The sequence below is a fragment of the Urocampus carinirostris genome, chromosome 8 (genome assembly GCF_059441175.1).
Source record: "Urocampus carinirostris isolate Australia breed hairy pipefish chromosome 8, RoL_Ucar_1.0, whole genome shotgun sequence".
Classification (NCBI taxonomy): domain Eukaryota; kingdom Metazoa; phylum Chordata; class Actinopteri; order Syngnathiformes; family Syngnathidae; genus Urocampus; species Urocampus carinirostris.
In genome coordinates, this window is record NC_142356.1 from 42,471,106 (window position 1) to 42,496,797 (window position 25,692).

The window sequence follows — 25,692 nt, forward strand, 5'->3', positions numbered from 1 at the left end:
TCCGCCTGCCGACGTGGCGAGAGAGGCGAGAGAGGCGGAAGGGGTTTCGCCGGCTGGTACCAAACTGGTGAGTCTACACTCTCACTTTTTATTCAGAAAGAAAACAAAGTTGTTTAAACAGACAATATGTTAAATAAATGACAAAAACAATCAAAAAACTATCTAACGTATGTTCCTGGCTGTTGTACTATTGTCTATGGTACAATGATAGTCATGATAATCGGTACAATAACAATAACAGGCTTATTTATTAGGTTGACCCTTCAATTGACTGTATAAGGCTTCTGCTCACTGACATTCTTTGGATACCGTTAATACTAATAATAATACAATGATAGTCATCCAACAGTTATAAACATAATAATAATCATCATCATAGAAATAGTTATAACAATACCAGATTAATTATTAAGTTTTACCCATAAATTAACTCTATAATGCTACTAATTAGTAGGAAAAGTAGCTAAATATCATTTAGACACCAATAATAATGACAATAATAACATTAACAGTTGTTGAAAGTTATGATAATAATTATTACTGCACAATATTTTTAATAATAATAATAATAACAAAATGTATTATTTGCTTAAACCATTCATTTGCTATATCATTCAGACCCCATCTTCTTCCTTTCTGACGATATGTTGTTGTTTTTTTAAATCTGGATTTGAACGGTTGAATATTTGGACATTGTTTGAGCTCAGCTTGTAATTTTTTCCAAAGTTTCACTCAACATATAGACACGTACGTTGAAACTTGAAGTTACTACCACCCTTCAAGTTATAGCTTCCTTCTTTTTGTGTGAATAATTTTTGGATGTTCTCTGGCAGTACATCATTGTTCACTTTGAATAGTAGTTCTGAAGTGGAAAATTCCACTAGATCAAATAGTTTTATTAATTTGGACTGCAGAAATATAATATTGATTTTGATCACAGTATCCTACCTTGTGTTTAATTCTGACTGCACGTTTTTGGAGTATAAAAAGGGTATGGGGCGAGCTTTTTTATTTATTGCTACAAACCTCTGCACAGTACGCTGAATATGGCAAAACTAGAGAACAATAAAATAAATACAATGCATTATAGTTTAAAAATAATTTGGCTTTATTAAAAATTCAAATGCTTTTATATACCTTAGTTTGTATGTGTCTTTTCAGTTTAATTGACTTGTCTATTGTAACTCCAAAAAATTTAATCTGTGACACGGTTTCTATGGCAACCAGCTCGGTAGCCTAGATGGTAGGGCGCCTGCTCCGAGACTGGGAGGTCGCTGGTTCAAGCCTCGGCCGAGTCATACCTAAGACTTACAACATTGGTACCCATTGCCTCCTTGCTTGGCGCTCGGCATCAAGGGTTGGAATTGGGGGGTCTGGTCACCTAATGACTCCCAACACAGCAGTTGGGTCTAAAAACCCGGCGCCGATCGAAGGCGACGAGTCACGTCGATAGCTTCGCGTGACAAAATGATTTCCGGTAGATATCATGTTGATGGTTGATACTGGCTGAATAATAATAAATACAAAAAAACCACCAACGGTTTTCACCGCCAAGTCTGGATTTTCCTTGTGATTCCCAAAGATTATCACTTAAGTTTTGTTTATATCTAAAGATAATTTGTTTATATCCATCCATGTTTTTAGGTGAACTAATTCACTATTAATATTTGTTACTAGATTAGTACAATTATAATTGGAATCAAAAATGTTAGTGTCATCTGCAAATATGACTAATTTTAATAGTTTTGAAACATTAAATATATCGTAAATATATAAATTGAATAGCTTTGGACCTAGGACCGAACCCTGTGGTACTCCACAACAGATGCCACTCCCCTGATGCCATGTGGGTCCAGTTTTTTCATTAGTATATTATGATAAATGGTATCAAAAGCTTTTTTTAAGTCAATAAATAGCCCAGCTTCATATCTCTTCTTTACTATGCTATTGGCAATTTATTCTACCGCATCACTAACGGCCATTGTTGTTGATCTGTTTGCTCTAAAACCATATCGACTTTTGTTAATTAATGCATGCCTATCTATGAATTTGTCTAGTCTATCAATTATAGTTATCCAATATTTTAGAGAACCGAGGAAGCAGAGATATCGGTCTGTGGTTTGTGGAGATGCTTTTGTGTCCATTTTTCTATGTTGGTATCACTTTTGCTATTTTCCTTTTATTTGGAAATTTCTCTGTTGGAAATGATAAATTACATATGTAGGTTAATGGTTTCAAAATTGCATGTTTAATTTGCTTAACTAATAACCATATCCATGTCAAAACAATCAGTAGAGATTTTAATTTTACAAAAGTTTGCTACCACTATTATCTCTAATTCCGTAACTCCAGACATATACATGGTCTTTGAGTTAAATTATTTTTTATCAGTGACTGGAATTGTTTACTACTGCACTCTGGGATATTTGCAGCTTGTTCTCGTCCAACGTTTACAAAAAAAACAACAAAAAAACATTTAAGATTCTCCACAATTTCATTTAAATCTCAATTGATTATTTAATTAATTCATTTTCACTGTTCTTATCAATGTTTTTTTTATGGCAAAAATAAAATAAAATAAAAACAAGACCAAACGTTTCTGTGAGCGTAAACAAGACCACACAAGTGACTATGTTCAGTCTTTCACCAGCAGGGGGTGGTCCAGTACTACAGTATTGTTTTCAGGTACCGTGGAACCTTCTCTACAGCGCGTTTTTTTTTAGTCATTTTCATTGTTAAAAAAATCCTCAACAAGAAAAGATGTTCCAGATTCATGCCAGATTTATATGTTTCTAAATTATAAGTCAAATATTTTTGCAAAATATGTTTTAGGTAGGCCAGCACGGCGGGGCAGTGGTTAGCGCGTGTGCGGTACAGTTCTAAGGTCTTGGGAACCTCCTGTGTGGGTTCAAATCCAGCTACCGGACTTACTGTGTGGAGTTTGTATGTTCTGCCCGCGCTTGCGTGGGTTTCCTCCGGGCACTCCGGTTTTCTCCCACATTCCAAAGACATGCATTTCAGGTGGATTGGCCGGTCCAAATTGTCCCTAGGTGTGATTGAGCGAGCGAGTTGTCTGTCCCTGCAACTAGTTCAGGGTGTCCCCTGCCCGATGATTGCCGGGATGGGCTCCAGTACCCCCCGACCCTACTGAGGATAAGCGGTGCAGCTAATGAGATGAGATGAGATGTTTTAGGTAAGGGTTGCAACTAACAATTATTTTAATAATCAATTTATCTGACGATTATATTTCTTAATCAAGTGATGAATTGGATAATCAAAACACATTATCAATTTCCTCTTCTTTATTCAAATATTGAAATTTTGTGGACAATTAAGAAAATAGTGCAGAAAACAGAATATTGTACAATATTAAACAATAAGAAAATCAGTGTTTGTTAAAACACAGAAAAATACATACAAATGTATGTTATACACCTGGAAATATATACTTTTTTGGAATGGAGTGCAAAAAAGCATCTTTGTTGTTTAAGGGAGATGCTTTTGGAACATTAAATCATTGCAAATCCGAAAACCCTGCGACTCGTATCAACATTAACATTCCAAGTGTTTGTCAAATAACTGAACAATAAACAAAAATACATACCATTCAGTGGTATACACATGCAAAAGTATAAGATAGTCTTTTTCAAAAAGTGCAAAAAAGGCATTTTTGTTATTTAAAAGGACATGGGCTTTTGGAACAAGAAAAAAAGCAAAGGTGAAAACTCAGTAACTGTCAGAAACCGAAGAGACGGTGGACCCAGATGCGTAACGTTTTTCACACCAGCTTTATTTTACGGTAACGGGTCAGTCATGCGCGGGAACACAAACGCCAGCTATTGGGCGATCGCTGGGCAGAAGAAGTGAGAAAGAGAAGTCAGGTGTGGGAAAACAGGAAGCCAGAGGCAGGCAAGATCAAAACCGGACAGGACAGATGGGATTGATACCAGATACAGGATACACAAGCAGATACCGGACAGGACGGGACAGACGGGGTCGATACCTGATACACGAGCAAGATACCAGACAGGACAGACGGGATCGATACCGGACAGGATGGGACAGATGCCGGATACTGGTTACACAAGCAAGATACCGGACAGGACAGATGGGATCAATACCGGATACACGAGCAGGTTAACGGACAGGACGGGACAGACGGGATCGGTACACGAGCAAGATACCAGACAGGACGGGACAGACGGGATTGATACACGATACTGGATACACAAGCAAGATACCGGACAGGGCAGGACAGATGGGATTGATACCGGATACACAAGCAAGATACTGGATAGGACTAGACAGACGGGATCGATACCGGATACTGGATACACGAGCAAGATACCGGACAGGACGGGACAGACACGATCGATGCCGGATACTGGATACACAAGCAGGATATCCGAAAGAGTCAAAATACACGTCTTGCAAGTGCAGAGGTTCGTTGACGGACTAAAAAGGAGGGAATGAGAGCACTGAGTTTAGGAGGGGAGCCAATCAGGCAACGAGCAGCAGCTGGCGCCAAACGAGCGGGCCCAAGTGAGGGCAATGGGCAACCTTGATAAGTAACATGATTTTCAACATTAGCAAGCAAAAAGTAACCACTATCAACATTGATCACTAACTCACTCACTCTTCCTTCTTTGAGAACTTTGCATTGCAAAATGGTGAGCATGTCGATGAGGATCTCAGTCATGACAGCTGCTTGCTGTGGCGTACATGATGTCTCATTCTCATCATGAAGCTTGTCATTGTTTGCTGTTTTCTAATGAGATAAAAACGTATAGTATGACACAATTATCACTCAGACTTTGCCAGAAAAGTAAAACTTGATGCTTGATCTTTAATTTATTACACCATTGTGTGCAAGTTGCGCTTTTTTTGTAAAGCACAATTAAACACTGCTCAACCCTACTCTCTTTGGGCTCATGTGTATGATGATATTTTATTATTCAGCTGATTTTTTTTGTGGGTTTGGTGCAAATAATTTGTTGCTCCCTTTTGTTAGTTAGTGTTTGGTACTGTTTTCAGATAGATAGATAGATAGATAGATAGATAGATAGATAGATAGATAGATAGATACTTTATTCATCCCCGAAGGGAAATTCACATTTCCAGCAGCATCCCTGAGCTGAGAACAATACAATAATAAAGCAAAAAGAATACCATATACAAATACCCAGTGTGACCTGCAAATGCCCACTGTAGCGTGTTATATAGAATATCTAAATAGTGCTACACAGAATACATATTGCAATAAAATTCGGTAATATGCAATGTAGGTGGTGTGGTTTAATGTGGGCTTTTACTCTGCCGGGTAGAGTTAAAGAGCCTCATGGCATGAGGAAGAAAAGATCTCTTCAGTCTGTCCGTAGTACAAGACAGTGACAGCAGTCTGTCGCTGAAACTGCTCTTCTGTCTAGAGATAATGCCGTGTAGTGGATGCGATGGATTGTCCATGATTGACCGCAGCTTTTCCAGTGCCCGTCTCTCAGCTACTGTTGTTAGGCTGTCCAGCTCTTTGCCCACAACAGAGCTCGCTTTCCTAGCCAGTTTAGTAAGACGAGAGGCATCCGTCTTCTTGACGCTGCCTCCCCAACACGCTGTCGCATAGAAGAGGGCGCTTGCCACAACTGTCTCATAGAATATTTTCAGAAGCTTTTTGCAGATTTTGAAGGAGGCCAGCCTTCTGAGGAAGTAAAGTCGGCTTTGCCCTTTCCTACACAGAGCTTCTGTGTTGGCAGTCCAGTCCAGTTTGTTGTCCAGCTGCACACCCAGGTATTTGTAGGTCTGGACAAATTCTACACCAACAAGTTTTTGTACTTGTGTCCAAATAAACTTCAGTTTTTCATTTAACTAGAATAAAAAGTATCTCTCACACACACGCAGTCACAATGAAGCTGTCAAGCAAACGCTGGCACGCCAAGCGAGAGACAAATTTTACGTTTTCCTACTTAATCATTCAAACTTTGCCAGAAAATTCAAACTTGATGCTTAATCTTTCCAGCATGTAGTTAAAGTTGAGTGATTTTATACAAAGCACTATCAAACACTGCTTAATATGATTTAACTGAAATGAAAAGTATCTCACACACAAGCGTGCAGTAATTATTCATCTAAAAAGAAAACACTATCATCAGCTATTTACCAGACCAGAGACGAAGGTTACGTTTCCACACTTAAAAAGGCAAATAACGAACGAATAAAAACAAATAATGTAGTGGCTTACCTTTCTACTGAACTCCCTTCATCCTCGTCTGTGACTCCATGTTTTGGTTTTGATTGCTGCCTCACCATGGTAGTGCTTCCGTGCCATATCACTTTTGCGCACTTATTTGTCTCATGAAGTGTGTAGTGCTCCCACACTTTCGCTTTCTTCGTGTCTGTCTTTTTTCATGATTTGAATTGACCGTAGCCTTTGAAAATAGCGCCTCAGTTCGCAAACCACCTCGCTCTGTTATGCTCGCTGACAGTTGATGCGTGTGGCGTCACTAGCTCAGTGACATGCTGAGTGACGCATAAATCGCGCGACACAACGACTTGATGAACTAATTCGTTGCCAACGCTTTTAATAATTGATTTTATTTGTTTTATTAAATTGTTGTTGCAGCTCGAAATGCAACGGATAACCGTGAAGAGACAAAAGGGAAGGAAAAAAGTGAGGGAAGGGAAAACAAATGAGAGAAAGGGGAAAAAATGAAAAGAGAGAGAAAGGAAGGAAAACAAGACGAAAGGAGGAAAATAAAAATTGAGAGTTGAAAAAAAACTAAAACAAAAAAAGTAATCCAGATTGAGAACATTTTTGTTTGGGGAAAAACATGAAAAAGTAGAGAAAACAAAGAAAAGAAGTAAATAGAGAGAAAACAAAAAAGGAGAAAAAAGAGAAAAAGCAAAAACTCAAAAATAGACGAATAAATAATAATAATAATAACAATTTACTTGTATTGTCATTCTTTGTAACAATGCACACAGAACGAAATGTAGATACACCTGACCCGTACAGTTAAACTGTAGCGAGCCGATGCAGCCGCAGCCAAACAGGGCGCAGCCATTTTAGTCATTAGGTGAGCAAACCCCCCATTCCACCCCTTAATGCTGAGCGCCAAGCAGGGAGGCAATGAGATAAAGAAATAAGGTAGAAAAACAGTAAAACGATTGGAAAAAAGTAAGGCGAAATAATAAGATTTGAAAAAAAAAGATTAAAATAAATAAATAAATAAATAGAGAGAAAATAACAAAATGGAAAAAAAGAAAAAAAAAGAAAAAAGGAAAAAGAACAAAAAAGGAGGAAAAACAAAAGTTGAGAAAAAAAGATTTGAAGAAATAAATAAATGAAGAAAGAGAAAAAAAAGGGAAAAAAGACACAAAAAAGTAAAATAAAAGTAAAGAAGGAACATAAACACATAGATAAACGTGACACCTATAAAACACCTGTATTCTCATGTACATCATAGGATTCTTTTTTTTTTTTCTTTGCTGTTGTGGGAGTAAATATTTTTCATTATATTGGACTTCTTGTGTATCAACAAGGAAAATGGATTAAATGCAACAAATCAAATCACTTTAGCTTATGAACATGAGTCATCCAAATCCCGCTGTCATAATTGCCGATTCAGAGCACCTGCGACTGCTTAATTGACGCCAAAAGCCCGGACAGCTGATTGGCTGTACTCTTTTTAAACCCCCGGCTTCCAAGAGGAAGCCGTCAGATCGTTATGCGAACTGTTGCCTCCAGCTCAGTAAGCTCTTACGTCAGACTCTGTTGCTGCCCTGCTGTTCTCTGCCTGATCCTCGTGGCCAACCTGTCTCCGGACCTGACTCTGCCCCGTTCTGCCTGCCTGTTATCCGATCTGTTTTGCCCTGTTATCTGCCTGCCTCCTGTTTCCGACGTCGTTTCCGAACTTGACACCGCCTTTGCTCTCCAGTCCTGGCTAGCGACTTCTAATTCCCGCCTGTCTTCGACCCTCCTCGCTGGACACGGAAGTGCCACTTCCGCATCTCCTGCTCCTCTTGTCCGTCAACCGTCGGATCGTGGAAGCAAGCCCTGCTCTCCCTCTCTATTAAAAAAAACTGACAAAACGAGCGCTATTGGGTCCTGTGTCCGTTTCTGGTCTATGACACCCGCGTTATGTTCAGTTGATTATATAAGAAAGAAGAAGAATTATTTTTCCTTTCTTGCAGATCAGCATGTCCCAGTCCTCACCCTCCAATGCCGAGGGCCCGCCTCCACCTGGACTGAACGCCGAGTTGTGTTGTGACCAGGATGTTCCTGAACCCCCCGTTGAAGTACAGAAGCCCCTTCAGAACTCTGAAGAAGAAACCAAGGATTCCAAAGACTCCCTATCTTCTTTAGAGAGTCAGTTGGAGCCTGAGGGTCAGGTGGCTGAATGTGACCAATCTGTGAGCCTGGAGCCAGAGGAAGAGAAGAATGAACAGGTTGGTTGGTCACACTAATTAGACAGATGAAGTGTTTTTCTGTCAAAAAAATGCATCAGTTCACACATTCAGTGCCACTGACGTCTTTATTTTCAGCTAAGTCCGTCTATAACTGGTAACCAACATATTTGAAGCTGAGACCTACTTGCATGTTCCGCATTAGCAGTGTTGGGCACTTTACTTTAAAGAAGTGATTGGTTATTGTTACTCATTACTTCTTTCAAATAGTAACTGGCTCAGTACCTGAATTACTCCATGTTAAAGTAACTAGCTACCAGGGAAAGTAAATATTTCCATCTATTATCTCCACCGCTTATCCTCAGTAATGTTATAAGTAGATTTATAATAAACTTAATTTTAAAGTGTTGTTGTGTTATATATTCTGATGATCAATCCTTAATACTTTACAACAATGTTTTTTTGCGATTAGTCGTCTTATTGTGTTTCAAATTGTGAAAAATGGGGCAGGCAACTTTATGGCTGGGCAGGCAACTTTTCAGAGTTGTCTGCCCTGGTGTCCGGTAACTTTTTGTCCTGAGTGTCAGACACTGACAAAAACGTACATAAACATGCACAAAACGTACGCAAATACACATAAAAACGTCTGTAAACACGTACAAAAGCGTAAGTAAGCACATAAAACCCACATAAACACGCACGAAATGTACTTGAACACACAAAACGTATGTGAATACACACAAAAACACATGTAAACATGCACAAAACGTACATAAATGGGCTCAAAACGTATGAAAAAAAGCTAAGACTTATATCTAATTTTCATTTGCAACCCCTAGTTTACACAGACTCTCAAACAATTGGACAGGCCACTTGAGAAATACTTTGGTTGATTCAAGTCAAGTCAAGTCACATTTATTTATATAGCCCTTAATCACAAAAATGTCTCGAAGGACTGCGCAGGATTACAATTACACCATTACCTGATCTTAAACCAACATGCGGGCAAGGAAAAACTCAAAACCCTCAGCATGAGGAATAAAGAAACTTTGAGAAGGGGCCTTACAAGTGGTAATCCCCTTGCAGGATGACCAGGTTGGAATGGATTTAGCATTGAGTTACAGTACACAAACAATAGTAAACATCAATAAAAGAGAACACTAGTTAGCATGTTGAAATTTGTCCGGAAAGTGTATGACAGCAACGACGCCCCCAGCCTGTAAACTAGTCCAGAAAGGCCATAACGGCAATGACGCAGCTTCCCATCTCTGCCAGCTGGTCAATGGCATCAATCATACGCTTTTGAATATAAGTGTGTCTTTAAGTCTAGATTTAAAAACTTCCATTGAGGTAGCAGATCTTATCTCCGGAGGCAGAGCATTCCATAGCACCGGAGCCCGGATGGAGAACGCTCTCGAGCCTGCAGACTTCCTGGCTCTCGGAGTCACAAGTAGACCGGGAATTTCCGAGCAGGGGCTCCGTGCAGGAACATAGGGGGAAATCAAATCGGAGAGGTAAGAGGGTGCAAGTCCATGCAAACATTTATATGTTAATAAGAGAACCATACAGTCACATCTCAAGTGCACTGGGAGCCAGTGCAAGTTGGCCATTACAGGAGTAATATGCTCAAACTTTTTTGTCTCAGTCAAGAGTCGCTGGCGCATTCTGAACCAGCTGCGAACTTTTGATGCTAGGCATCGGGAGACCAGAAAGCAATACATTACAGTAATCGGGTCGAGAAGTAATAAACGCATGAATTAAAACCTCTGCATCTGAATGGGACAGCATCGAACTAATTTTCGCAATATTACAGAGGTGATAGAAAGCCACTGTAGTAATATTTTTCATGTGGGACTGAACGACAGATAAGGATCAAATATAACACCTAGATTTTTGACCGAGTCACTATAGGTGATATTACATTTGTCTAGGTTCGGGGCAGTGTTTGAAAACCACTCACGACAATGAGCTGAACCACTAATCAACATTTCAGGCGCAAAAAATTAAGTGACATCAAGGGTTCAGTGTCTTACCCAAGGACACTTCGACATGTAACACAGAGGAGCCGGGATTCGAACCTGAGATCTCTTGATCCCCAGACGGGCGCTCTACCTCCTTAGCTAATGCCGCCCCATTACATTACATTTTTCCAGGTTCAGGGCATTGTTTGAAGACAAATCACGACAATGAGCAGGACCACTAATCAAAATTTCAGTTTTTTCTGGGTTAAGGCGCAAAAAATTAAGTGACATCCATCTTTGAATCTCAGTAAGGCAAGCCTCCAGATTTCTACAACTTAACTGTCTAGGTGTCTCCAGTGGCACATACAGTTGAGTGTCATCTGCATAGCAATTGAAACTAATATTATACTTGTGGATAATGTCACCAAGGGAAAGCATATAAATACTAAAAAGAAGGGGGCCAAGTACAGAGCCTTGCGGAACGCCACAGGGGACATTAAAGTGTTTAGAGGTCAGATTGCCATAGTTAACACATTGCATCCTGTCTGACAGGTAGGGCCTAAACCACGAGAGTACAGTTCCTGAGATACCAATGCATTCCAGACGAACAAGTAGTATGTTGTGGTCGACAGTATCAAAAGCAGCACTGAGATCCAGCAGCAGTAACATTGATGAGGCACCGGAATCTATTGCTAAAAGGAGATCATTGGTTATTTTAGCCAGGGCTGTCTCAGAGTGATTTGCCCTAAATGCTGACTGGACAGTTTCAAAGAGGTTATTTTCCGACATGAAGTCATTTAGCTGCTGTGCAAGGACCTTTTCAAGTAATTTTGCAAAAAATGGCAGATTTGACACTGGCCTATAATTACCTAGGCTTTCTGGGTCAAGATTAGGTCACTTAAGCGTGGGTTTAACGACGGCAGATTTGAAGGCTACAGGAACGAGGATAGCGATATATTAATAATATTTAAAACAGGCAGCACGGCGGCGCAGTGGTTAGCCTATGTGCGGCACAGTTCATGTCTTGGGAACCTCCTACGTGGGTTCAAATCCAGCTCCAGACTTCCTGTGCGGAGTTTGTATGTTCTCCCCGTGCTTGCGTGGGTTTCTTCCGGTCACTCCGGTTTCCTCCCACATTCCAAAAACATGCCTTTCAGGTGGACTGGCCGGTCCAAATTGGCCCTAGGTGTGAATGAGCGAGTGAGTTGTCTGTCCCCGAGTGCCCTGCGATTGGCTGGCAACCAGTTCAGGGTGTCCCCTGCCCACTGCCCGATGATTGCTGGGATGGGCTCCTGCACCCCCGCGACCCTACTGAGGATAAGCGGTGTAGCTAATGAGATGAGATAATGAGGTCCTAAGATCCCAAACAGATCCTTCACCAGTGAAGCTGGAAACGGATCAAGCAGGCAAGTAGATTGTTTGGCCCTACTGACCATCTGTGTAAGACTATCAAGGGACAAATCATTAAAACTGGAGAATGTTTCTGAACAACCGCTGACAGGGTCTTTACCTAACACCTCCGCATCTTTGAGGTAGTACGTGGTTGCAGAGCGTTCATTCAAGATTTCTTTCCTGATAGTTGAATCTTTTTATTAAAAAAATCCATAAAGTCATTAGCAGAATAAGTAGAACTATTTGGGTTAAGTTGTTGTCTGGTATGTTTCGCCATTGTGTCGAAAAAAAATTCAGATTATTTTTATGTATAACAATTATCTTAGAGAAAAACGATGGTTTAACTGAGGCAAGAGCTACTTTATATTTCAGCAAGCTGTCACTCCAGGCCAGTCGGAAGACCTCCAGCATTGTAGTGCGCCATTTTCGTTCAAGTTTGCTGCAATCTTGTTTGAGTGACCTGGTTTCTGCGGTAAACCAAGGTGTATGCTTCTTATGTCGAAATGTATGCCTTAGGGGTACCACAGAATCAAGAACATTAACTAAAGCAAAGTAGTTAGTGAGTCAACAGACCCAGTGTACAAAGGGAAGGCTGCAGATAATAGTTCTTTTAAAGCTAATGCCGTTGCAGGGCGGATATTGCGACTACTAAAGCCTAAATTTTCCTTATCACATTAAATATTAAACTGCACCTCACACTTAACAAGATAGTGATCAGTGATGGCATTAGGATACGGTAACACTGTAACATTTGAGGCTACTACACCCCGGGTCAGAACAAGATCTAGAGTGTTCCCATCTTTATGAGTGGTGTAACAGAGTTGAAATTTGATTGTTTTGAATGTTTTTTTGAATTCTCACAAAATCTGTGTTTTTGTTGTATCACTGTTAATATTCCGGTACCTCATTCGGTTGTTAAGTCATGGGCCTCTGCGACTGTTTTTTTCGTTTGGCACTTTATGGGCTTCAGCGCTTGCCGTAGCTTAAGTGATTTTTGTAAGCGTTGAAGGTAAGATGTGCCCAATATCAGTTGGATAAAAAAATGCATATTTTGCTAGACATTTGAGCTGCTTTCGAAATTATTTTTGTATATAAAGATATATAAGTGGTTCTAAATGATGTATATTAAAAAAGCACTAAATAAGAAGTTAAGTAATACAGCTTGAAATGAAAATGCAACATGTTTTGATGCAAACACGCCACGAGGTGCGGCCTGTTGAGTGATGACCCGTTCTTTTGTATCTTCAATATTTTAGATAATTGCAGTCAAGAACAGAGACCCCTGACTTTTGTATTGTGTTATTTACTGAATGCAGGTACGTGGGAAAGTTATGTTCATTGTTATTATCGAAGTTTCATTATTAATGTGCTCGCATGTTGTCTGCTTGCTGTAGCTTAAGTGATTTTTGTAAGCGTTGAAGATAATTGCAGTCGAGAACAGAGACCCCTGACTTTTGTATTGTTTTATTTACTGAATGCAGGCAATAAACCAGAGATTGTGAAACCTAGTGTCGTGCATGAACGAGGGTCGCTACAGTGGGCACATCAACTATTTGATTAAAACCAAATGTATCAATCAGTGACTTAAAAGCAATCACAAGTGAATTTGATGGGGGGTTTTTGTGAACATTAAAATCACCAATAATTACAACATTGTCTGCATAAGTTACTAAGTCTGTTAACAGTTCCGAAAATTCATCCAAAAAATTTGAATAGAATAGAATAGAATAGAATAGAATATACCTTTATTGTCATTGTTACAAAATGGGTTAACATATTGTGACAACGAAATTGGGCATGACACTCCAGTTTTACACATTCACAGTGAGGTATGAGCCAAGAAGATAAAGGAACAGAGAAGATAAGGTTATAAAACAAGGGGGATAAGGCTATAGTTATAATTTACATGGTATTTACACAAGAAATGTCGGCATGTGGGATGTTACATACAGTGTTGTCGTGATACCGTTGGTATCGTAAGGGTTGTGCAATATTGCATTTGGTGCAAAGTCATCATAGTGCAAAAAATAGTCAGCATATGCATTGGTGCAAACATAGACAACATAGTGCAGAAAAAAGGAAATGGTCAGACATTGTGCAAGGTGAGCAGTAAACGTAGTGCAGTCGACATGTGCAAGAACATAGACATTAGTACCATTATATTCGTATGAGGTAGTGTTGGCACAAGTTTTCAGGTTTTTTGTGCTGTGTCTGTTTTGAGCAGTGAACAAACATAGTGCAGACAGCATGTACGTGAGTACCATTTTACATTCGTGTGAGGTAGTTTTTTGCAACAGTTTTCAGTTTTTTTGTGCGGTGTCTGTTTAGGGTGGTAATGGCTGTGGGGAAGAAGCTGTCTCTGAGTCTGTTTGTTTTTGCTTTGTGTGACCTGTAGCGCTTGCCGGAAGGCAGCAGGTCGAAGAGGTGGTGGCCGGGGTGAGAAAAGTCCATGATGATGTTTTCTGCTCTGCTGAGGTAGCGAGAGCAGGCAATGTCCTCCAGACTGGGCAGAGAGCAGCCGACGATTCTCTGGGCTGTTTTGATGATCCTCTGGAGCTTTTTCCTGTCTGCTGCTGTGCACCCAGCATACCACACCGTGATGCAGTATGTTAGGATGCTCTCCACTGTGGCTTTGTAGAAGGACACCTGCAGCTGCTGTTTTAGGTTATTTTTCCTGAGCAATCTCAGGAAGTGCAGTCGCTGCTGGGCCTTCCCTACCACCGCTCTGGTGTTTGCAGACCAGGAGAGGTCGTCGGATATGTGCACACCCAGAAATTTGAAAGAGTGGACTCTCTCTACACAGTCTCCTTTTATGGTGAGTGGTGCTGGATTCCTGCCATTCCTTCTGAAATCCAGAATCAGTTCTTTTGTTTTTGTGGTGTTCAATATGAGGTGGTTTTCCGAACACCACGTTGAAAGTGACTCCACCTCATCCCTGTATGCCGCCTCGTCCCCTTCAGAGATGAGGCCGATCAAGGTGGTATCGTCAGCGAACTTAATTATAGTATTTGTGGGGTGGGTCGGTGAGCAGTCGGAGCTGTAGAGGGTGAAAAGCAGGGGGCTCAGTGCACAACCTTGGGGGGAGCCAGTGTTCAGTGTTAGGGTGGGAGAGACGTGGGTACCGAGTTTCACCGACTGTGGGCGGTTGGAGAGGAAGTCCATTATCCAGTGGCAGATGGAGGGAGAGAGTCCTAGGTGTGCAAGTTTATCCACCAGGATCTCCGGGATAATGGTGTTGAAGGCTGAGCTGAAGTCCAGAAAGAGCATTCTGACGTAGCTCCCCCGGTGGTCCAGGTGTTTCAGCACGGTGTGAAGTGCTGTGTTTATGGCGTCGTCAGTGGAGCGGTTTGCCCTGTAGGCAAACTGGTGGGGGTCCAGTGTGAGTGGCAGGGAGTTTTTGATGTGCCGGGACACTAACCTCTCGAAGCACTTCATGACCACAGGCGTAAGAGCTACAGGCCTGTAGTCGTTGAGGCTTTCCACTGCTGACTTTTTGGGGATGGGAATGATGGTGGAGGTTTTGAGGCAAGGTGGGACGGTCGCCTGTGACAGGGACCGGTTGAAGATGGTGGTGAAGACCCCAGCCAGCGGATTGGAACAGTCCCTGAGTACCCTCCCTGGTACTCCATCCGGGCCAGTTGCCTTCCTGGGGTTTATGGTATTCAGCGCACGCCTAACTTCGTGCTCCTGAAATGTGAGAGAGTTGCTGCTGGTTGTTGGTAGGTGTGATGTGGCTGTTTGTGGCCTACCAGCTTCAAAGCGAGCGAAGAACTGATTAAGGTCCTCAGCTAGTGAAGCCTCAGCCTCAACAGCTGCCAGGTTGTGGCCTCTGAAGTTGGTGATGTGTTGGAGGCCCTGCCACATCCTCCTCGGGTCATTTCCAGCGAAGAGGTGCTCGATCCTCCTTGTGTAGGCTGCTTTTGCTTCCTTGATGCCTCTCTTCAGGTCAGCCCTGGCCACCCCGTAAAGAGCCTTGTCTCCAGACCTGAAGGCGGTGTTGCGGTGTTTGAGGAGGGTGCGCACCTCGCTGGACATCCAGGGTTTTTGATTTGGGTAGTTTTTGATTTTTTTATATACTGTGACTTCATCCGTGCAGTAACGGATGTAGGATAAAACCGTGTCAGTGAATTTCTGGAGGTCATGGTGTTCAAATACCTCCCAGCAAGTTTGATCAAAACAGTCCTGCAGCTTGGAGAGGGCTCCCTCAGGCCACGTTTGTATTGTCCTCGTTACAGGTTTTGTTTTCCTTCGGATGGGGGTGTATGAGGGGGTAAGGGATAGGCATAGGTGATCCGAATTTACTAGGTGGGGGAGGGGGGAAGCTTTGTATGCGTTTCTGAGGTTGCTGTAAACGCGGTCCAAAGTTTTTTCACCCCTTGTTGCACAGTTCACATATTGATAGAATTTTGGAAGAAAAGTCCTTAAACATGCCTTATTAAAGTCGCCAGCGATAATGAAAGCTCCGTCGGGGTGTGCAAGCTGTTGGATGTTTATAGCGGCGAGTAGAAGGTTTAGCGCTGTGCTAGCGTTAGCATCCGGAGGAATGTAAACAGCTATCACAATGAGCACAGTTAGCTCTCGCGGTATATAGAATGGTCTACACGATACCGCCAGAAACTCTAGATCGGGCGAGCAGTGTGCATCAATAATTCTGCTGTTATTGCACCACGCATTATGTACGTAAATGCATAGTCCCCCACCTCTTTTTTTGCCGGAGTCTTCGTTGCGGTCGTATCGGTGTAGCGTGCGTCCTGCTAGCTGAACTGCAGCGTCGGGGATCCACGGGTCAAGCCATGACTCCGTAATCACAAAAATGTTGCTATTCCGTACGAAGTTGTTGGTAGCTATCCGCAGCTCAAGCTCACTGATTTTGTGTACGATGGATCTGGCGTTGGTCAGGAAGATACTCGGAAGCGCTTGTCGGTGTGGTCGTCTTTTTAGCTTCTTCGCTAGGCCTCCCCGAGAGCCTCGTTTTTGTTTACGTTCCCTCCGCCGTCTCCGTCGCTTGATGGGCGGGCAGGTAACCCAGGGAGATCCCGGTGGTCTTCGTATGTCCTTTGGGATGTTGTTGTTGGTGTTGTAATCGTGAAATGAGTCGAAATCTAATCTTTGACCCAGGTTAATAAGTTCCTGGCGACTTAAGGTGATAGTTGCCGAACAGGTATTTATAAAAGAAAAGATGAGAGAAAAAAGAACACTTAAAGTAAAAAGATTTACTGGAGGGACATCAGCCGCTGCGTGTAGTCGCGCCGCCAATATGGTCCAGGTGGGCGATACACAACAACTACATAAATTGGTGTTGACATTAAGGACCTCATAACAAGTGCTTCAAACGTTTTAAAAACAGTAGGTGTACCGGGAGTAAATTTCAACCTACTTTCAGATATTAAGCAACGCCGCCACCTTTTTTGCATGGTCGTGCCAAGTGCGATCTCACAAAGTTAGGGGGAGAAGCCTCATTTAACACTACAAACCCGGTCTCACAAAGGCCAATAAGGTTAAGATTGTGTTCATTAATAAGGCCATTGACAAGTAAAGCTTTGGAGGCTAGTGATCTAATATTCAGAAGGCCAAGCTTCCGCACTGTGGACTGAGCTGAACACTTTCCCGAGTTTTGAACCTTAATGGTAACTTTAGTGGTAACCTCTACAAGATTATACTGCCAGTCCCGGGTCTTGTGCCTTGCATGGCGGCAGATGCGGCCCGAATTCCAAATCACAGGAATATTGTTGACAGGTGGAGTAGCAGGATGACTAGTAGTAGAAAATAATGTTATTTCTTCTCTCTCCTCACCTAACAAGGGAGAATCAGAGGTAAGAAGAACAGAAGAGGATGATATAGAAGAGTACAGATCAGGGTGTGTGGTGCAGGCAATGGAAGGCTCTAAACTACAAAAACTATGTGAACTGCATGAATCTAGCATAGCGCTAGTTAGCTCTAGCAATACAGACTCCACACCCGTGGTTACAAGTTCACTAATCACCTGTGACCTGGCCTGCACTAGTGTACCCTGTCATGGAAGGCCTAAACAGTAATCTATATTTTTAGAAAGAGTGAGAGCACCTTCCCAGTTAGGATGAAGGCCGTCTCTCCTCAGCAGGTCAGGTCGGCCATAGAAAGCAGGCCAGTTATCCACATACTAAATCCCTGCTGACTACAGAAACTTGCTAGCCACCGGTTTAGCGAGACTAGTCTGCTAACCCTCTCATCATTGCCTCTCGCAGGCAAGGAGCCAGAGACAATTACTCGATGCTCGATCTTTCTGGCGAGATTACAGGTCCTAGCAATATTTTTCTTTGTAATCTCAGATTGCCTCATTTTAGTATCATTAGGGCCGATGTGAATGACTATATCAGTGTAGCTAGCCCTGTCCTGGTGTCTAGATTTGCAAGTCAGCTCCCTCAAATTAGCCTCAATGTCGGGTGCTCTAGCCCCAGAAATACACATAACCGTGGCAGGGGTGCTAAGCTTTATGTTACGGGTGATGGAGTCACCTATCACTAGGGTGCGGGAGCCAGTAGACCGGGGTGGAGTGGGACTAGCTAGGGGGCTGAACTTATTATGTGTCTGGATTGGCTCACCGCGATTAGCATGCCGTTTAGGGCTAATGCTAACCAGACTAGCAGGTTCGCTACAACCCACGCTAGCAGTAGTGTCCGCGGCACTTAACATTTTCCTTTTAAACTGCTCTAGCTCACGGACACGTCCCTCTAGAAGGGCTACCTGCCTACGGAAGTGGAAGCACCCTTTACAACAACCCATACTCACTTGTGAGCAGTCGGAAGCCGAGGAGCGTCTTAGCAGCCGGGGCAGGGGTTGCCCTTCACCAGCGATCGGCAGCAGCGCAACTGTAAACAATTGTGCGCGGCACTTACCTTACGCCAATCGTCTGAGATACTTACCTGAAACTTTTCAGCTGTTCAAGATAAAAAAATCCCAGTCCGGAATTCTGATATAGCAGGAATCTGAATCGATCTCGTAGTCGCGACGACGTGAGCAACACAAAACTCCCGCCACTCGATAACACGGAAGCAAAAGTTAACCCAATAACGTCACGGTTAAATCTTGATGATTTGTAGTAATTAAAGGGGAGAATATTGTGGACAAACAAGAGTCAACTCTGAACGAAATTGACATGATCTGGAAAGCACTTTTGTATCATGGAACTGAAAATGGCGTCACCAAGAATATTCTGGACACTTAAATTGTACAAATTTGGTGTTGTTGACAAGATTGGGTTTCCTGTTGTGAAAATCGTTAAATAAGCATGGTAAACTGAACATTGTGTCAGGTCATTCTTCTAAACCAACAATGTCATATGTTGTTTGCAGAGCACCGGTGAAAAAACTCATGATCAAGCTTGGGAAGGTTGGGGTTCGTGGGGCAAAAGCCTCCTGAGCAGCGCCACCTCCACAGTGGGTAAGTGCCCACCTCAACCTACCTTCGGTCTTCTGCCGTGGATTTTCATGTTAGTCTTTTATGAATAACAGGTCACAGTCTGACGTCTGTCAAGGTCAAGGCAGGGGAGGCCCTGCGTCTCCACAAGACTTCTGTCGGGGAGGAGGCCACGGAAGAGAAGCAGGGAGATGCAGAAGGGGAGAACGAGGAGGGGAGGCGGGGAAATGTCCAGACATCAAGTCCTGAAAACGCGAACTACGCTGCTTCCAACAGGGGTGTCTTCTCTGCCATCTCCAATGCTGTGCACAACACGGTAAGCAAAAAGACCCACCTTCCTTTTTGTATACAAGGAAGTCTTCAATTTACTTTTTTACTAAAACAAAGCATGATAATAGTATACATATATATATATATATATATATATATATATATATATATATATATATATATATATATATATATATATATATATATACTGGACTGTCTAAGAAAATTAGAATATTGCTGATTTTGGCTTACAGCTGAAAAAAACTCAAAAATCCTATCTCAAAATATTAGAATACTTCCTCAGACCAAGTAAAAAAAATAATTTTATAACAGCAAAACTAAATCAAACATTTGAAAATGTCCATTGATGCACTCAGTACTTGGTTGGGAATCCTTTTGCGCGGATTACTGCAACCAGCTCAGTAGCCTAGATGGCAGTGTGCCCGCTTTGAGACTGGGAGGTCGATGGTTCGCGCCTCGACCGAGACATACCTAATTGGTATAATGGCGGCGCCCTCTGGCTGCGGCTGCATCGACCCGCTACAACGGGTCAGGTGTATCGACATTTCGTTCTGTGTACATTGTTACAAAGAATGACAATACAAAGGAAATTATTATTATTATTATTATTATCAATCCGGCGTGGCATGGAGGCAATCAGCCTGTGGCATTGCTGAGGTGTTATTGATGCCCAGGATGCTTCGATAGCGGCCTTCAGCTCATTTGCATTTGTAGGTCTGGTGTCTTTCATCTTCTTCTTAACTATACCCCACAAATTCTCGATGGGGTTCAGGTCAGGGGAATTAGCAGGCCAATCAAGGACAGTGATGCCATGGTCAGTGCACCAGTTACTGGTGGTTTTGGCACTGTGGGCAGGTGCCAGATCATGCTGGAAAATGAAATCTTCATCTCCATTGAGCTTTTCAGCAGATGGAAGCATGTAGTGCTCTAAAATCTCTTGGTACACAGTTGCATTTACTCTGGACTTGATGAAACACAGTGGACCAACACCAGCAGCTGACATGGCTCCCCAAACCATTGCTGACTGTGGGAACTTCACACTGGATTTCAAGCAACTTGGATTTTGCACCTCTCCAGCCTTTCTCCAGACTCTGGCGCCTTGACTTCCAAATGAAATGCAAAACTTGCTTTCGTCTGAAAAGAGGACTTTGGACCACTCTGCAACTGTCCAGTGCTTCTTCTCCATAGCCCAAGTCAGACGCTTCTTCCGTTGTCTTGAGTTCAGAAGTGGCTTGACCATGGGAATACGGCTATTGTAGCCCATTTCCCGGACACGTCTGTGAACTGTGGCTTTTGATACCTGGACTCCAGCTTCAGCCCACTGTCTTTGAAGCTCCCCCAAATTCTGGAAGCGGCTCTTCTTCACAATTTTGTTAAGGCTGCGGTCATCTCTCTTGGTTGTGCAGCGTTTCCGGCCACATTTTTCCCTTCCAACAGACTTTTTGTGGATATGCTTTGAAACTGCACTCTGTGAACAGCCTGCTCTTTGAGAAATTTCTTTTTGTGTCTTACCCTCCTGATGGAGGGTATCAATGATGGTCCTCTGGACAGCAGACAGATCAGCAGTCTTCCCCATACTTGTGATTTAGTTTACTGAACCAAGCTGAGTGTTTTTAAGGCTCAGGAAACCCTCGCAAGGTGTTTCGAGTTAATTAGATGATTCAGGTGATTAGTTGAATAGCCTACTTGTATACTTTTTCATGATATTCTAATATTTTGAGATAGGATTTTTGAGTTTTCTTAAGCTGTAAGCCAAATTCAGCAATATTCAAATAATAAAAGGCTTGAAATAGTTCAGTTGATGTGTAATGAATCCAGAATGTATGACATTTTTGTTTTTTTAATTGCATTACAGAAAATAAAGAACTTCATCACAATATTCTAATTTTCTGAGACAGTCCAGTATATATATATATATATATATATATATATATATATATATATATATATATATATATTTTTTTTTTTTTTAATTCTAATATCATCCATTTACGCTTGGATAATGAGTTTTTAAGCATAGTGCTTCAACTTCACCAAAAAATGGCATCATTTTCTATACTGAAAACAAAAACAAGCGTCATCTTCTTCTATGACGCATTTGAGCATCTTCTGCTTTTACACTTTAAATATGACTTCTTTTTTGCTGAAAACTTAAATGTTCTTATCTTACACGAAAATATTTCTTCTTCTTCTTCTATGCTGAATACATTTTTTCGTGTTTTTTTTAATGCTTATTGAAAAAAACACAATGCAGGGTACTACCCTGCTACAAAAGCATTTCCCCTAACTTTTTCCACACACCAAATTTGCCAACACAAAGAAAGACCCACAATTTGTCCACAAGACCCTTCCTTTTCCCTAAATGGGCACAAAAGAGCACACACAACAGAACCGACGGACAGATATTCATTCATTTACAGGAAAAGACCAGATTCTCCAGCTGTACAATAAGGATTTCAACCCCCAAAGTGGTCATTTGTAATCAACATATGTGTGTTATGCCTTATAACAGAAGATTTATTTAATTGTGTGTCCGAATGAATCTTCGCCTATTATCAACAATTATTGAAATCAACTAATTGGAGAACTTTATTTTGAAAAGCATCAACAGCAACTCTAACCGGTCACAGGTCACGCCTCTGTTGACAGATGACATCAGCGGTATTTAAAAGAGAGGCGCAAACGCCTCTCCTCTTTTCTTCATGCGCTTCTTCCTGAAGAGGGAGCCCAGCAGCGTGGCCTGGTTGGCCATGGGGACAAAGAAAGCCAGGATACAGAGCAGGCTCCTTGGCAATGAAGCTTTCCGCACGCTAATGACAAGGCCTGAGTGGCCCGTGGATCAGCTTCTCGCTGTCAAGCCGACAATACATAAATAAAAATTATGATATGTGTAAAGGTGGGGTGCGGCATACGAAAATTTAAGGCTGAAATAATAACTGAGCCACAATGAAAAGGGTAATGTTGTTCCCAGGAGCTGGTGTCTTCTTCTACCTGATATAAAAAAAAAAACCTTTTCATGCTCGGCCCACCAGGGTAAATCGGTGCTCAGTGGCGGTCTGGACGCTTTGGAGTTCATCGGAAAGAAGACCATGACCGTCCTGGCCGAGAGCGATCCAGGTTTTAAAAAGACCAAGACTCTGATGCAGAAAACCGCCTCGCTGAGTCAGGTAAACAATATGCAATAGAAGATAAATATGTTCATAGGTGGGGATCGCAAAGTGAAATTGTCCTATAGCGGGGAATAAACTCAAGTCAGTTATTTGTATAGCTCTTAATCACAAGAGGTCTCAAAAGGCTGAAGTGACTACAGATGATTATTACACCATCCCCTAAACTAAAACTTTCATAGGGCCAAGGAAAAACTCAAAACCTAAGCATGAGGAAATTAAGACACCTTGAATTTCATAGGGCAGAGCATTCCACAGTACTGCAGCCCGAATGGACAACGCTCTCAAAGTTGCTGATTTCTTCTCGGCTCTTGTATAACTAGAAGACCAGGGTTTTGAAACAAAAGGTCCGAGCAGGAACAAAGGGGGAAATCAAATCTGAAAGTTACGAGGGGGCAAGTCAATGCATAATTTTGAACAATACCAACATAACCTTAAAAATCACATCCTAAACAGGGAGGCAATGCAGGACAGCCAAAATCGGGGTGATGATTTAGAACTTTCTGGGCTTAGTTAAAAATTTCGCTGTAGCATTTTGTACCAGCTGCAGGCTTTTGATGCTAGTCTTCGGGAGACTGGAAAGTATTACATTACAGTAGACACGCAAGGTAACAAACGCGCCCCACTGTTTGAGAACCACTGGTAAAGAGTAAGTCCTACTTCCGTGTAATATATGTGTATAAGATTAAATAACATTGTATATAAATATACTTAAAAAGGAAAAATTAAATCATATTTACCTTTGGTGTGATGTGACTCAAGCTGGTACAATGGAGTGAGTGGGTGGATAAAGCGGATTGTAAGGCCAATAGTAGACTTTTTTGCTTTGATCGCCTCCTTGTTCCTAATAATTAGTTAAATGGTCATGACCATCTTCCTTAGCAAGGACAACAATGTATGTGCCTTCTTTTTATTCTATGGCGTTGTTTCCATGGTTATCATGTTTTTGCACATGCATAGTAAATACAGTATTGTATTGTACCAACTATAGCAAAGTTTTTACAAAGCACACAAGATTCTGAACTAAATGAATAGAAAGGCATTGTGGGAGATAGTTCAGCCAATAGTATATTGTTATTTTCATGATGTTGTCACCGAAAACCAATAGCCGATCAGCGTTTTATATGAGGTCGACGAATAGCAGTTTGTAGTTGACATCGTGTAGTGGGAAAAATGCCGTAACTAGGGGCAAAATGAAAATGTTGTAAGAAGGGGTTGCCATATACTGGGCCTCTGTTATAATTGTTCTTTTCTATTAGTGTTTTTTGAAATCCAATTTTCCTCGGGTTGTTCCTCAGATGCTGAAGGAAGCTAAAGAGAAGGAACAAGCTCGTCTGAGCAAGCAGCCCGTCAGCGCCCCCACTGCACATTACGGCATTCTTTTCGATGACTTCCAAGGTTTGTCTCATCTTGAGGCGCTGGAGCTTCTCTCCAACGAAAGTGAGGCCAAGGTTAGAACATAATTTGGGAAAGAATTCATCTTTGAAAGCAAAAATGGATTCCAAGTGCTCCCTATCTGAAGGTCCAAGTGTACCTGGCCTCCCTTGGGGAGGAAGAGCAGGAGGAGGTGAAGAAGGAGCTGATTGCCATCAGGGAGGTGTTTGTCAAGGGAGAGGACGAGAAGGAAGAGAACGAAGAGGAGGCTCAGGAAAAGGAACAGGAAAAAGGTGATAATTTAAAATTGGTTCACGAGGTATGCTTTTTTAAAATAGATGTCTACTGTCTAAAAACTGTAAAACACATTCAAGGACAAACTACAATGACTACAACTTAAGATAATTTTAACATTATGATATATATATTTTTTTTTCATTAATCGATGAATCAGATTCCATCTATCCATTCATTATCTGCATCGCTTATCCTCATTAGGGTCGCGGGGGTGCTGGAGCCCATCCTAGCTATCTTTGGGCAGGGGACACAGAGACAGAAAATTCACTCGCTCATTCACACCTAGGGGACTATTTGGACTGGCCAATTAACCTGACATGCATGTTTTTGGAATGTGGGAGGAAACCGGAGTGCCCGGAGGAAACCCACGCAAGCACGGAGAGAACATGCAAACTCCACACCGGAAGGTTCGGACTCATGACCTCAGAACAGGTCTTTCAGGGTCAGAATTCTAGATGATACACACAGCTACAAAGTATTTGAACACCTATCACACAAATAAATTGCTAAAAATCATGCTTTGTGATTTTTGGATGTTTAGTTTTAGTTTCTGTCTCACAGTGGACCATGCACCTACGATGAAAATTTCAGACCCCTCCATGGGAGAAATGGCAAAATGTCAGGGTCTTCAAATACTTATTTTCTTCATTGTAAATATTGAAGTTTTGGACAGATAGAAAAACGGTGCAAAAAAAACAACAAAAGTTTCTGTAATATAAACTGTATCGAGGGCCTTCTGCTACTACAAGTGTCCCTAACGCTCAGTACTTAATTCAATTCCCTATTGCATCCCTTTGTTATGTCAACTCTTTGTGATTAATGATACTTTTTAGATTTCATGAACAAGGATGTTTTTTCACTTCTGTCAAGCCATTCATCCATTTTTACCAACCCATGCTATATACTGTATACAGTATACTTATTTTTAAGTCAAGTCAAGTCACATTTATTTATATAGCCCTTAATCACAAACATTTCTCAAAGGACTGCACAGGATCACAATTACTCCATTACCTGATCTTAAACCAACATGCGGGCAAGGAAAAATTCCAAACCTCCGCGTGAGGAAAAAAGAAACCTTGAGAATTCAGATTCAGATTCAGATATACTTTATTGTCATTCTAGTACATGTGTATACAGAACGAAATGTCGATACATCTGACCCGCACAGTTTCCTTGAATGTACTGATATAAATAAAATGTTGTATTGAGGTGGAGTATTGAAGTACTAATAATATACTAAATAATTATGGCTATGTATAGTATTTGACCGAGAAGGGACCTCACAAGTGGTAATCCCCCTTCCAGGATGACCAGGGTGGAAAAGATTTAGCATTGAGTTACAGTACACAAACATAGTAAACATCAATAAAAGAGAACACTAGGTAACATGTTGAAATTTGTCCGGAAAGCATGAC

At 41.7% G+C, this 25,692-nt stretch overlaps 1 protein-coding gene across 4 annotated transcripts in view; it reads left to right on the forward strand.

Annotated features, from left to right (window-relative positions):
• fam114a1 (family with sequence similarity 114 member A1) overlaps positions 1–25,692 on the forward strand; it is a 39,559-nt gene continuing 13,867 nt past the window's right edge. For 3 of the 4 annotated variants that reach the window (XM_088342765.1, XM_088342767.1, XM_088342766.1), the window contains exons 1-7: positions 1–67; positions 8,185–8,439; positions 19,082–19,169; positions 19,241–19,461; positions 22,469–22,603; positions 23,902–24,054; positions 24,126–24,270. In XM_088342765.1, coding sequence (XP_088198891.1) covers positions 8,191–8,439; positions 19,082–19,169; positions 19,241–19,461; positions 22,469–22,603; positions 23,902–24,054; positions 24,126–24,270 — 991 coding nt within the window. In that variant the 5' untranslated portion in view covers positions 1–67; positions 8,185–8,190. Of the gene's footprint in view, positions 68–8,184; positions 8,440–13,009; positions 13,067–19,081; positions 19,170–19,240; positions 19,462–22,468; positions 22,604–23,901; positions 24,055–24,125; positions 24,271–25,692 lie in introns of those variants that run through there. The other variant, XM_088342769.1, reaches the window with a different exon arrangement.